This window comes from Pavona decussata, unplaced genomic scaffold (assembly GCF_977016875.1).
Source record: "Pavona decussata unplaced genomic scaffold, jaPavDecu1.1 SCAFFOLD_254, whole genome shotgun sequence".
In the NCBI taxonomy this organism is placed as follows: Eukaryota; Metazoa; Cnidaria; class Anthozoa; order Scleractinia; family Agariciidae; genus Pavona; species Pavona decussata.
Window position 1 is genome coordinate 1,975,567 of NW_028145657.1, and position 14,791 is coordinate 1,990,357.

At 35.7% G+C, this 14,791-nt stretch overlaps 2 protein-coding genes across 2 annotated transcripts; one reads left to right on the forward strand and one right to left on the reverse strand.

Moving 5' to 3' along the window:
- Positions 1-795: 795 nt before the first annotated feature.
- LOC146456534 (tRNA wybutosine-synthesizing protein 2 homolog) lies at positions 796-3,021 on the reverse strand. The gene is made up of 3 exons (XM_085092970.1): positions 2,898-3,021; positions 1,990-2,779; positions 796-1,599 (listed from the first exon to the last, which is right to left on the reverse strand). The coding sequence occupies exons 1-3, from the start codon at positions 2,942-2,944 to the stop codon at positions 943-945; spliced, it is 1,494 nt and encodes a 497-aa protein (XP_084949096.1). The 5' UTR covers positions 2,945-3,021; the 3' UTR covers positions 796-942.
- Positions 3,022-3,087: 66 nt separating this feature from the next.
- Positions 3,088-14,760, forward strand: LOC146456535 (2-hydroxyacyl-CoA lyase 2-like). Its single transcript, XM_085092966.1, has 20 exons — positions 3,088-3,217; positions 4,413-4,466; positions 4,943-5,047; positions 5,653-5,731; positions 6,267-6,358; positions 6,869-6,945; positions 7,622-7,683; positions 7,968-8,041; positions 8,248-8,285; positions 8,859-8,959; positions 9,083-9,192; positions 10,482-10,605; positions 10,733-10,827; positions 10,919-10,958; positions 11,568-11,682; positions 12,127-12,264; positions 12,565-12,739; positions 13,235-13,333; positions 14,064-14,332; positions 14,680-14,760. Exons 1-19 carry the CDS (start codon positions 3,098-3,100, stop codon positions 14,247-14,249), a joined length of 1,884 nt encoding a protein of 627 aa, XP_084949092.1. The 5' UTR covers positions 3,088-3,097; the 3' UTR covers positions 14,250-14,332; positions 14,680-14,760.
- Positions 14,761-14,791: the final 31 nt, after the last annotated feature.

The window sequence follows — 14,791 nt, forward strand, 5'->3', positions numbered from 1 at the left end:
GCCGCTTAATACAGAATCACTAAAAATACTCACTGGGCATTGTCTAATGTCAATTTTAATGGCGTATCATACAAAAACACTTCACGCAAGGAAACAATAGGAAAATCAATACTCTTTCAAGCGATCAATACTTTAAACAAAGTTCAGTGCCAGCTTGTAAGTTACGGTATAATAAACATAACATTGTGTAAATAAAGTACTATGCAAATAAATTGTCCTCTACTCTCCTACAGTATACAGTGCTCTATTTCTATGACTTACAGTTCACAACAAAATATCTCCTTCCGTCATTTCATAGTTGTTACGCTCAATGTTCAATGTTACATGGCTGAAGAACAAGCTAATTAAAGAGGAATTTCTTGCTAAAGAGTGAAGCATATTCAAAACAATTTTTTTCAGCATTCATGTTATGGTACTGTACTTCAGCAAATTGCGGAAATCTGAAAAGCGTTAACCATATTGAACGGCCGAGTATCAGCTTACAGTGGCTTTGTACATGTTATTTCTTTATAGTGATGCTGAATCGTATTTTAAACACAATAAAATTCCACATGAAATAACATATGGCTTAGTCTCCATTCAAGGGTGGCCGCTCAAGACAGGTAAAAATAACAAAGAAAGACAAACATAGGACTGCTACAGGGTGGCCGCGGCCGTTTAATGGAGGTGGCCGCCTAATACAGGTGACAAATACAGTGTTTGTATGAGCGAACAATCGGGACTTTGAAAACTGGCCCTTCAATAGAGGGTGGCCGCTCAATACAGGGCCGTTATATACAGGTTTGACTGTAGTTTACTTCTTTTACACAGACCCTGATCATTTACATTTTATTACATTGAGATTGTTATTTTTTATTTCCACTCCAAATAATTAATAAATTAAAATAAAAATATCTGCATTTACTTGATAGTTATTTTGTAACAATTCTTTATTTAGTGTATTCATAGAGGACGGCATTCTACATCTACAACAACATGATCAATGTGAGGTGCATATGACTTTACATGTTCAATGTGTTGTATCTGGACATTCCAGTTGTTGTTGTCATGAGATTTCTTCAGGTGTTGTAAAAGACTTTGAGCCACATACTTGGCCCAATCCACCCACTCTGGTTTTACTTTCTTGTTGCAAGAAGGCGCCTGATTCATGCTGCTGCATGAGAAATCACAGTTGCCGGAGGCATCAACTGCATGCGCAACAAAAAACCTTGAATCTTGCAGTTCTCGATCTGGTGCTTCCACTAACAAAGCACTAGCACCTTGCAAGTGGCTGTTCTCCTCAACTGACTTGGACCTTGAATCAGAACTTTTCTTGTTATTTGCCATGGCCATCAGTGGAGATGTTTGTTCATTGTTGCTGGCTTTGTCACTGCTATCAGATGACTGATAGCTCTTTCCTATGAAATCCTCTTTTTCAGTTGAAAAAGGTAGTGCAGCAACCATTTGTCCATTGCTTGTTAGTCCTGATGTAACATTGCTGTGAACATGTAGCCAGCCCCCTGTGTCAGACCGCAGAGCAGCACAAGCCACAGGCCAACTAGCTTCACTCGAGGGAATAAGCCCAAGATTGACATGATCTGCCACTCCTCGAAGCGGAAACTAATTAAATCATGGAAAGAAATCAGTTTCAATTAAATGGATTATTTATTAACAAATATCATTGAAAGGAAGCAGAAATCAGTTTTAATTAGATATTTGATAAATATCATTAAAAGAGGACATGATTTGTTAAATGACAAACCGCAACAAATACCTAACTATTAACCAGATTAACTGTGAAAATAGATTACATTGATAGGTTGACAGTTTGGCTTATGATTGCATGACTGTAAGACAAGTTAATTTCTGTGATTTTGTAAGACCTCTGAAAAAAAATCTCCCCATTTCCCTGACTTTCTAGTCTTTTCTTTTCTTTTCCATTATTTGAGCATGGTGCAGCAAAACTATATTCAGTCTATGGAACAAATACTATAACCTTTGCTTGCTTACCTTCTGATTATCTCCTTCATATATGACACACTGTTTTTCCACGCCATTTAGCTTCAAGTTCTTCTTTAAGGCTTCTATAGCATTCTTATTCCATTCACAAGCATACACCATAGCTGCTTTGGAATGAACAAGATATGGCAAAACAAAATACCCTATCCCAGCATAAAGATCAACAACAGTTTGACCTTTACAGTCAAAGTTTCCCACTCGGATCTTTTCTGTTATATTTCCAGAAGAGAACATACATTTTGTAACATCAAAAGTGTATTTAATGCCATTGTCGACGTGCGTCACCCAGCCATTGTCACCATACAGCAAAAACACTCTTGGAGTTCTGAACCCATCACTGGTAATTGTTGATTTCCTGGCAAGTCTTGTAACACCAAGAGTCTCTGCAACCACTTGCCACAATTCAGCACCAAATTGTTCCCATTTACCCGATGTAAAACTTCTCTCTGGTAAAAGAATCAAATCTCCATGCTGCTCCCAGTGTGAAGGAAGATCTTCATGTAAGAACTCATCAAATGTCACACCTTTCTTTTGTAACAGGTTGTTAATAGCCGTTTTAAGTTTCTCCTGAGGAGATATTTTGTGTTGTCTTATATCCTGCACATCAATGTATTGGATTCTCCCGTCCACTGGCAGTACCAAAGATTTATCAGTTTCCTCTGTTTTTTCATGTTTTATTTGTTCACCCAAATCCTGTTTTATTGGAATCATAACTTCTTCCTCTGAAAACTTTGTCACCTTTCTTCCTTTATCGTACCGACCCATTTGCTCAAGAAATTTCCTACAAAGAGAACAAGGCTGCATAAGCTTTTAGCTTAACAAAGTTTTTACCTTACTGCAGTTGAAAACTGGGAAATCCCAAGCAATTCTCAGTAAATTCCGACAATTTTTTCACATACTTAGCTGCTTTTGCATTAGTCTTCGGCGTGATAAATACCCAGGACATGTTGCAATCAAACCGTGCTACAAATTACAGTTTTTACTACAAAAACTTTTTCAAAACTTCACGCCGCCATATTACCGCGAGAGACTAGAATTGGTATCGTGCTGACAGCGGTATTCCCATTAGTTCCAGTCCCGCTCTCTATCACCGTCGAACATGGCGGCGGAGGAGTTGACTGCCTTTGCAGTTATAATTCTGCTTGTTTTTGCAGCTGTGTTTGTCGTGATTGCTTTCCTCGTTTACAAGTTACGAATCTTGCACAGGTTCATTTACAAGGTAAGAATGTTTTGAATGATTACTATCTCAGAACATTTAGCTTTTGTATCTAAAGAGTTGCAAAATTATGTTGTCACATGACTGCATGGAAATTTCGAATTTTGCAATCCTATTTTCTGTCTTGAGGGTAAAACGTTTTGCAAAACATGCAATATCATACGCTTTATATTGAACTTTTAGCGCTTTATAGTGCACTTCTCAAAAGCAGTATGGCCACTTTTTTTTTTCATGCAGTTTAATATAGGTTGATTACATTGCCGCCATGTTGGTGCCAAAACAAAAGAAAATTTGTTCACATAGTTTGCATAAAAATGGAAGTTAACTCCCAGAGGAGAAAAATCTTATTGTTCTTAACTAACAACATGGCTGCCATAACGTAACGTGCAATCAACGTATTCCTCACCATCAAACCAGAACTCCAAACCTTCAGGACTCAAGACTACCTTTTTTAGCTCACTAACCCAGTGACTAGTGACAGCTCTGATTTTCATTACCCAAAACAAAATTTTCGCTAGGCGCAGTTTCACTACTGTGTATTATGAAAGGGAGGAAGGAAGGTCAGACATTTTTTATAAGGCTTCCTGACCCAGCAAACTGAATTAAAAAGATTAGGAGAGAACTACACCTATTAACCCTCTTAAATTGCTTCATTGACACCCTTGCTTTGAGAGTTGTCTGGAAACTGAGAGTCTGAGGCAGGGGGTTATGGAGTCTGGGGGACGAGGTTGGCATGGCCAGCAGTTGGCATTATATTTGCCTGGTGTAGGTGCTTCTGTGGCTGATTGGCGTAAAACTTCCAAACTCTTGGCAAATCTTTGGTGTGGGACATACACAGAATGCACCCTGGGCTTCATATCAACTGATTAGTCCCTTATACAGCTGTTCTAAGATCATCAGTCAATGCTCCTCCCTACAAAGGAGGAGAGCATTGTATGCTGACCTTGAGGCAGTGTTCCCGTTAACTGTGAAAGGCAACAAGTTGGTGCCTGGGTGCCTGGGTGGTTGCCGCTCAGGTTTGCCACAGATACCTGCGTGCTCTGCTCGTTGCTTGTATCTCGCCTGGTGCCACCTTCTTTTAAGTAGCTTTCCCAAGCTCATCATGATCAGGTGACGAGTGTAAATTATTAGCATGTTTTAAAACCAGGTTTGTAGTTAACAGTGATGAAAGAAGGTGACTTTTTTTTCTTGTCTTTAGCTTGATGAAAACAGCACCAGAAATGGTGGGGAGTTAGTTGGTGAAGTCTTGAAGGTAAGCAAAGATTAAACAATATTAATGTTATTAGCTAGTGTAGCTGGTGGTTTTGTTGGGGTTTGGTGGTCACGGCAAGGCTGTTAAAATGGGCTGGAGATGAAAACAAGTATCCCCATTCTTCTCACAGCTTGTTTTCTCTGCCACTTGCCAGCAAACCCCAAGAAACTGTCAGATATGCAGGCTAAATGTTATCAAATGAATTTTATTAGTCAGAACAGATTTGTTGTTTCTATTTGAGAGACTTTTTGGTCAGTATTGTGTCCTTTTCCTTTTGAGTCAAACTGCAAGTGAAGTAAAATAATGCGAATTACATGTAGGTTTCAAGTTTGTGATTAAAGCCACCAAGAGTGATTATTTCATTGAACGCTTTTATACGGGACATCTGTCAAATAATTACTCCCTTTATTTTGAAAGAATGTATTCAAAGTAATCGACCTGCTTGTTTATTGACCATTAAATTATACGTTTCTTAGTCCCATGGAGTCAAGTTTGTCTTCACACTGTGTGGTGGCCACATTTCTCCAATACTGGTGTCATGTGAAAATCTTGGAATCAGAGTGGTTGATACAAGGCATGAGGTAAACTGCAGATAATTATTTACTGGTTAATATATGGTATGCAATAATGTATATTTCAATAATGTTTTATTCATTTGATGATGATAGTCATTTTTGTAGCTTTAATCCAAATGTTTCGATAAATTATAACATTATTACAATACAAACTGTATGGCAAACTAATGAACAGGCCTAAAATGTTCATTCAATCTTTTTAGAAATTCTGTCATCTTCTAACTTGTACATGTAGGCCTGAAGTAACAGGCAAAAGTTGCTATTCAATGCAAAACAGTTTTCTTTTGTATGGAAAGTGTTACTTAAACACAAGTTTATAAAATCAGCATATGAGAGATACATGTACGTGTACATCTGTTATGCTTTGAAAGCTCACTTGCTTGTAATTTAACATGAGGTTGCTAATAGGTAAAGAAACTTCTCATTTATTTATCCATTCATCTCTTCATTCATTAACATTTTTTAAAACATCTGTCCATCTTGGTGTCCATGTTGTGAAATATGGAATCTCAGGAAACTAGATCAAAATGGCCCTTTTTCCACTTTTTCACTTGTTCAAGTATAAATAAACAATTCCTTGGAATACTCAGATTCCTTGTTATTGTACCCAGGTCACAGCAGTATTTGCTGCAGATGCTGTTGCCAGGTTATCAGGTGTAGTGGGTGTGGCTGCGGTCACTGCTGGGCCAGGTAAGAGTAATAATTGTTTTCTACCTTTTTTGCTGTTTTTAGTGATGGAACAAAATGTGGCAAATGATTGGTCAGGAGAGCTTGGGGTGTACAATGTCACCAACCTTTTGTGCATTTTAGCTCATATTTTGTTGTTTTGACTAAGATTTTTTGGATGTGGCATTCACTTCCTCTAAGAAACATTGCATTATGTACATTATCAACTAAAAATTCGTAAATATATTTCTCTATAATCTATCAAATGAATGTTTTAAATAATTAGTTTTTAATTTTAAAGTCTAAATAAGTAACTAAAGACAAGAACTGCAAGCTTAGGGTAATAAGAATTGCATGAATAAACTATTTGCAGTTTACTAGCATGCATTAGCATTATTCATATTGTTTACAAATTATAAAAAAAAAATTATGTAAATTACACAGAGGGTTTTATCAGTTTATAAACTTTGTAATGTTAGTCTTGCAAAGCCCCTAGGGGAAGATTAGCAATAATTATTAGTATTGTATTGTATTAACTGGAGTTTTATCAACCTTTTAGGTTTGACAAACACTGTGACAGCAGTTAAGAATGCACAAATGGCAGAATCTCCTGTTCTGCTGTTAGGTGGGGCAGCCGCTACATTGGCTAAGGTTTGTGTTTAAAATTAGCAGCCTTGTCAGTCCTGACTATGCTACCCTCCTTACAATTATTTCTCAAACTCATTAATAATTCATCAAGAGAAAACAAAGAAAATCACTACCGTGACTGTGGTTTGGATATGTGATCCTAATTACCATAAAATTTTGCTAACTTTAGCCTTGAATTCCTCCAAGAATTATTGATCATTTGAGAAGCCACATCAAACACTCGAAAGTGTGTTTCATCAGATATCCAAACACCTTGAAGTCGTTTTAAAAAAACTCGGCTGCGCCTCATTTTTTCAACCTACTTCTCAGTGTTTGGATATCTGATGAAACACTTTTCCCCGTGTTTGATATATAAAAGCAGTCTTTCACTGAGTCACCTGAATGGTAGACTCTATTGAACATTGGACAAGTTGTTGTCTGGGAGTGGATGATCCCTGTAAAGCTTTGACTCAGATGGTCCTATTTTAAAGAGAAGTCATTCTCACTGTGATGTATTCTTTTTTCTTTTCCCAGGGTCGTGGAGCTTTGCAAGACATTGATCAGATGAGCTTGTTCAAACCTTTATGCAAATACTGTGCCACAGTTACTAGGTGATCAACAGTGTGTGCAATGAAACAGTGACGATAAATTTTGCTGCTAGAGACAAACATTAAATATTTATATTTAAAAAAGGAAATTTTATCTAACAAAGACAACACAGCACTTAGTCCATAATAATTAGACAGGTGGCACCTTCCATTAAGGTGGACAACTGTACTGATCAAACGTTAAATTTGTGTCTGATTTCTCGTTACCAGCTGTGATTTCCGTAATTTGTACTTAATAAATTATTAATAAAAATGATAAATCAAAATTAATCGTTAATCGTGACGTTTCAACTGCCATACTGCTGGTTTTTATCAGGCGATGGTGTCAACTGACTGTGTATCAAATATACTGTAAGAAGCACATAGGTGGGTTGGTGGTGATTGCCTGATGAAGACCAGCTGTATAATTATAGCAGTTGAAAAACCATGATCAACACCTGTGCTACACAATCATTAGACAATCAATTAATTCTGATCTAGATATTATTTCAAGCCATGATGACTAACACCTTTCGTGACAATGAATGAATGAATGAATGAATGAATGAATGAATGAATGAATGAATGAATGAATGAATGAATGAATGAATGAATGAATGAATGAATGAATGAATGAATTAATTAATTAATTAATTAATTAATTAATTAATTAAAAGTCTTTTTTGTATTTTGTCAACAGAGTAGCAGATATTGTACCAATTTTAAGGCAGGCCATTCAGGTTGCCCAGTCTGGAACACCAGGTAGTGAACAGTTAGAAATAATTTCTAACTGTCTTCCTTTTTAAATAACTGTCAAAATAATAATGGGACAGTTCTATGTACACTGTATGTGTCTTATTAGGATCTTTTATATTTATTAATAAGGTTATATTATTTCTACCTGGGATAAATTATTCAGGGTTGCTTGTGAGAGATTGCTTACAAGGAATGCACAGCTGCATGTAAATTCATGATTTTGTGATAAAAATTGACTGACTGACCGATCGATTAATCTATCCATTGATTGAGTGAGCTGTTGATTTCAGGTCCTGTGTTTGTGGAGTTTCCCATTGATACACTGTATCCTTACCCTCTTGTTAAGAAGGAGTCTGGACTTAGGGTAGGTTTTGCATCTGGACAAGTTTGAGCATGAAAACAGAAGTATAATTAATTTAAATTGTTACGAACAGTATTATGTTTATTATAAATAATCATCTCCTCGTTTACTGTGACTGTACAATCCAAAATTAAAAGTTTCATTTATTTAATGTTAAGTTTTAATACTCTGTCTTGAACTTGATTGATTTTTTTTATTCAACATTTCAGGATGATCCTCGAGGCTTATCTCAGCGGCTTGTAAACTGGTAGGTTGCTGTCCGCATCAGTTCTCTTAGTTATTTTTATTTATTGTTATTAAATATATTTTTCTTTGGTATAATTCAGTCTGTAAACCATGAAAAAATCATGGCAACAAAATAAAATAAAAATCATGTTTATTAGTAGGACCTTGTATAAAAAATTAATCATTCAACTCAGTATTTCTCATTTTCACTGTGCAATTTACAATAATAATATTAGTTCCATCATTTTTTGTTTGTTGATAGTTCATAAATTAAAATATCTGACTGTGGGATTAATGTCTAATAAATGTCACGCAATTAATGTTATTATTTATTCCCTTAACAATGGTTGGCGTCTTCAAGATAAATGATAAACACAACCATTTGCAATAGATGCATTTGTTGCATACTTCATCGTGTATGATTTACAAACTAGTTATCACCTTCAGTTTTCAAATTGGAAACAGCATGGCATCTTATTATGTATTATAATTAATAAATTACTTAACAATGTGCAATGCACCTTTTTTAATATTTAAATAATAAAAAATAATTAAAATTAATTTTATAATGAAGGTTGTGTTTCATTTTTTCAAGGTACATTTCTAACCACCTCCATGGCCTATTTGCTGGAGCCTGGGACCCACAGACTAAGGATCCACTATCAGTTGATATACCACTACCGATGCCATCACAGGGTATGATGAGGATTAAATTATGATTGAGAGGGATTAATAATAATCAAGACATGTGTTGTGTTTATTATAATTATCATTGATAATAATATTATTATCATTTTATTAATTTCCTATTTGTTTCAGTTGATGAATGTATCAGGCTAGTGTCCAAATCAGTGCGACCAGTCATTATAATAGGAAGTCAATCTACATTACCTCCTGTACCAGCAGAGAAACTTAAGCAAGCTTTAGAGGTACCACAACACTGCTTAATATTAAGTACATCTCAATATTAACCAAGTGATTTAATTTCAACAAATAGAACAAGTCACTTTGTGCTATTTTTTCATTAATTTGGTTCACATACATTTAGTACATTATTTTACATGTATATGTTTGCAAATTTTGTGCACCCACTTTGAAAGAAATCAGCTAGTACTGTCATAGAAACACTTACTGGCTATTTAAAAGATAACAAGAACACCAGACTATTATTCACAGGCCTGAATAGTAAAAGGTGGTATCTCAGGATTATTGATACATGCTATGTAACTAGTTACAAGTATTTACTTGTAAAGGAAAATTAACATCATTTCTTCTTTGATGATCTTTATTTATCTATGAAGAGTTGTGGGTATGAGTCATATGGCTTTTTAGTTTTGCTGAGGTTGATTTTTTCAGCATAATACAAAGAGGCCAAAAGAAAAAATGAAGCAATGTTTTGCTGCTGAATTCAACTTTGGCAAAAAAAATAATCAAACCTGAGGGAAGAATCTCAAGAACTTAGTTTTTCAAAGTCAGTTATTGTTAATCTGGTTATGACACCTGTCCCTCAGTTAGAGCATTATAATCATAATAGAGGGTATGCACCGTCACGCAGTAAAAAAATAAATCGAAAACCATCCAGTGGAAAAAGTTGAGAAGTTGTGAGATTATAAAGGATGACTAAAGGACACAATTCTCCAAATTTTAGTCCTGTAAATGTATGTCTCCCCAAACGTCAGATATCCGTCGAAATGTTTTGCAGAAATTTACAGAGCCCATTATGGATCCGCCATCTTGGTGTACCTCCCTGGAACACCAATATGGCGGCCGAAAAATAGTGTTAACATCTGGAACTTACTTTGGCTATCTTGTGACTGATTAGCAGTACTGAACACCAAAACCACTTACATATTAAGCACTTTCTCTCATGTTCTAGCTTCTAAAAGGCTGAAAATAATGAGATAAGCATATACTTTTCAACAAAGTCGATCGTAGCTGTTTGGCACGCAACTCCATAACCGTGAACTTCAAACTGCTCTGATTTCCAAACGAAGGACGCTATGGATCTGTAAAATTGTAAACAGTTATAAATATATGGCCTGTTATGCCTGATGAGGATAAAAACTTTGGAGGCTCTTTAGTTTTGGATTTTAGAAAATTATGATGTCACATGAATACGCTCTTACCATAAATTGATTTATTGTGGTTAGTTTTATCTATTTTTTATTTATAATTTATTTATAATATTCATTTTTTGTTGCATCTGTCCATCCATTAGAGTTTAGGTATCCCATGCTTCCTCGGTGGTATGTCACGTGGTCTGCTTGGAAGAAATAGCAATCTACATATACGACAACGTAGAAGAGATGCCCTCAAAGAGGCAGATCTTGTTATTTTAGCAGGTAATTAGAGCTGATTCCACATTTTATTAAATCTTTTATTCATATTAAAAGTACCTTCAAATTGAAAAATCACCAGTGAGCTCGTAAAACATACAAGTGATGTTTTGTATATATTGTTGCTTGGTAGGTACTGTGTGTGACTTTAGGTTGTCGTATGGCCGAGTGCTGAACAGAAAATCCAAGATCATTGCTGTGAACAGGAACAAAAGCCAACTGTTTAAGGTGAAAGATGCTTGTAATGCACAGCATTCGTTTATAATTTATAAACTTGGCATTTATATAGAAATACATTTACTTTTTTATTGTCTTGCAGAATTCAGACATGTTTTGGAAACCCACAGTTGCAATTCAAGGTTAGAAGTTACTGAATGATTATAATTTATTAAATATAATTTATAAGAAACCACACAACACTTTTTAAATTTAAAAACATGTTTCGACAGAAACTTCTGTCATCTTCAGTTTAAATTACAAAGCACAGAGTTGAATATATAGTGTAAACCAAAATGCTAATTAACTATAAGCACAAAGGAAACATGACAATGTAAAATATTACAGAGAAAGTTGGTTTACACTATATATTCAACTCTGTGCTTTGTAATTTAAACTGAAGATGACAGAAGTTTCTGTCGAAACATGTTTTTAAATTTAAAAAGTGTTGTGTGGTTTCTTAGAATATCGACATATCTGCTTCTATCCAGACCTTTATTAATATTAATATGTAGCTATACTTCACCCAATACATAAAGGATTTCAACCCATGAGTATCAGTAGTCAGTTAAGACTAAACCCACATCAAACAGTTTTGAAATGAGCATTCACTATAATCTTGAGGTAGATAAACCCTCATAAACATTTCCCCTTTAAAAATAAGCTAAAAATTTATGCACAATAATAAGTACTCTCCACTGGCTTGTGTATAGCAATCATAAATAATAATCTTTTTGTTGTCATGTTAACAGGTGATCCTGCCACCTTTTTGATGTCACTCAGTCAGGGTCTGAAGGGTTACAACTGCCCTGTTGACTGGGTTGACACATTAAAGGAGAGAGACATTGAAAAAGAGAAGGCTAACAGGTACATGTAATTATGGGTTAGTCTGACCAGCAATCATGCTGACACTTAGGTCATTACTAATAATTAATAACAATGTACTTTTAGATTTCAAAGTGGTTACAAATAACTACAGCTATTTAATATGTAACCATTTGACCTAGAGATAAAGATCGATGTCCACATTGGTTCTTTCCTGGCTAAATATTTAAAACAAAATTGCCATATTGGGTCCTTTCACATTAGTTGGAAAATGTTTGGTTCTTAGTTAAATATCTCTTATGAATGTCACCTCTAGCCAAAATTAATGGCAGTTTCTTGCCCAGGCAATAATAATATTAATAATTATTTAATGGTATCATCCATGCATCTCTTCAGGTAGCTTTCCACTGCATAATAATTTTATTAAATAATAATTACATCTGCCAGATACTTAAGCTGTACCATTTTCTCTGTTTCTCTTGGCAGTCTCAAGTCCCAGGAGTCCATCAAACAACACCTGAATCCACTGAAACTGTTGTTTAATGTGGAGAATGTCATGTCAAACAACAGCATCATTGTTGCTGATGGAGGAGACTTTGTGGGCACTGCAGCTTACATTCTGAGGTACAGTTCTTAGACATCCCCAGATTTAGGACTTAAATTATATTTTTCATTTGTATAAAAGCCCCAAAACAAAACAGGAATCTCCCAGGCGTGCATAATATGACAACAATAATAATGACTACAAGGCAACTAATAAAAGTACACCAGATTTTATTTTAATACCTATTGGGTAATGCATTGTATCTTCCCCAAGAAAAGAAGCCTCTCAACCTCCAATACAACAAGACCTCCAGAGGTGAACAGTAGTCAAGCCGTTCATAAATGAAGACTGATGTATTGCTGCCCTCCATTGTTTTTTAGGCCACGTGGTCCCCTGACGTGGTTGGACCCAGGAGCATTTGGTACTCTTGGAGTGGGTGGGGGATTTGCTTTGGGGGCGAAACTGTGCCGCCCAGATGCAGAAGTCTGGATCATTTATGGGGATGGTTCCCTTGGTTACAGTGTTGCAGAGTTTGACACTTTTACAAGGCACAAGGTAAATTGGACAGGCTTTTTGTTCATTTCTAAACAGTGTATTCCCCTTCTAGCATGGTTCTCAGGTGATTTCCCTCCTTCTTGGCAGAAGTGCCCAGAATCAGGAGTTTTTTGCAGAATCCTGGGTTGTGTAAAGACTTATGAATATTGCCCACTCCACAAGCCTTTGGAAAGAAAGGAAAGTAAAGTACTTTCATTGTCACGCTGTCATGAAGCTTGGGAAAAGCCAACTATGGGTCATAACCAAAAGAACGTTCCCTTTTGTTTCTTCTTTAGTCATTTTTAAGCTCTAAATAGCCAGCTATCTCACTGAAGTTGCCAGCAAATTTGCTGGTTGCCAACTATCAATGACAGCCCTGTATTGTATGAGTCCACCATCTCCTACCCCTTCTCTCTTTTTCTTTGGTTCTTTACCCCAAGGAACCCAAGCTGAGGTACACCCACAGATGAGTTTCCTAATTATTTAATAATTATCATGATCTCATCCTGTTTTCAGACTCCAGTCATTGCCCTGGTCGGTAATGATGCATGCTGGTCTCAGATTGCTCGTGAGCAAGTGCCCATGTTTGGTTCCAGTGTAGGGTGTGATTTGGAGGTATGAACTCAGCACTTCTATATAAATTATCATGGTGGAAAGGTGGCAAAAAATAATTTTAAAACTTCTCACCTGTAAACGTTTAAGGATGTGTACTGAAATATTGTCTCCACTGAGAAAGCATTTTTGAGTTTTAAAAGTATAGGGCTGGTAAGATTTTTTTTTTATCCTATCATGAGGGGCTACCCTTTTATGCATTCCCAGAAAATTCACACAGTTTCAACACTTTCCTAACATTGCCACATGTAGCACATGTGAAAGCAAAGGCTTGTTTTAGTTTCAGCCGCTAGGAGATGGTAATGCGTTCCTAATTCCTGTTTATGCCCCCACTTTTTAACTTACTTTAAAGTTTATATTTTTTAAAATGGTTTGGCCTTTCATCCACATATAAGCAATCAAACCAGGTTGTCAAATCAGCCATTTCCTTGCTATATGTAAATGACCAAAATGGGAAAGAGTAGAGATTTTTTGAATGTGGTTTGGCATTCTGCCCCCATGTGAATGATCACAAATTATGAGAACTACACCCAGACAAGTCACTAAAAAGTTGGGTTTTTTTAGTTTAGTTTTGTTTTGTTTTATTGTTATTTTCCATTATTCATGTGTGATTTGCAAAGTAGAATAATAAATTATTGTACAGTGCATCTATATAGAAGAGGAATTGTTTTAGAAATGCATTTTTAAAATCTGTTTAATCCAAAATTAACACTGTCTGTCTTTCTTTGCGCAGTTTACAGATTACCACGTAGTAGCTGATGGATATGGGGGGAAGGGCCTTCTACTCAAGGATCCATCCACTGCTGAGATTGATGCAACACTCACCAAAGCACAAGACATAGCAAGAGATGGCAGTGCTGTTCTGATTAATGCACTGATTGGAAAAACTGACTTTAGACAGGGTTCAATTTCAGTTTAACAGATCACATGTACATTGTGGTGGTTTTTAAGAAAGTGATCTTGAATTAGATAGAAATTAATATTCTGAATTTTACAATAACTGTCCAAATTCCCGCACGCTGATTAGCTCATAGCTATTGTCTATAAGAGTACAGACAATAAAAATGACGTCAGATGTAACACACGCGCTTTCTCAACGAAAAAAATTGCCAATTCTGCTCGTATTTTTTCCATGTTATTGTAAAAAACAAATCGATGGCAGTTTTCTATGGTCTATACTCTTATAGACCATAAATGATGCCATAAAATGTCCAAAACTTGGCAGTGAAACCACTCGCCTGCGGCTCGTGGTTCCACTTGAGTTTTGAACATTTTTTGACGTCATTTTATGGTCTATAAGAGTATAGACCATAAAAAACTGCCGTCGATTTGTTAATTAAAATATTTAGATTGGTGTCCTAGATTAGTAGTGCTAGATTGTAATTTTCAAGTTCTGTAGCAAGAAGCATTTTTCAAATTGTATTAGGTATCACTTTTATCCCATATTTTAGATAGTAGATT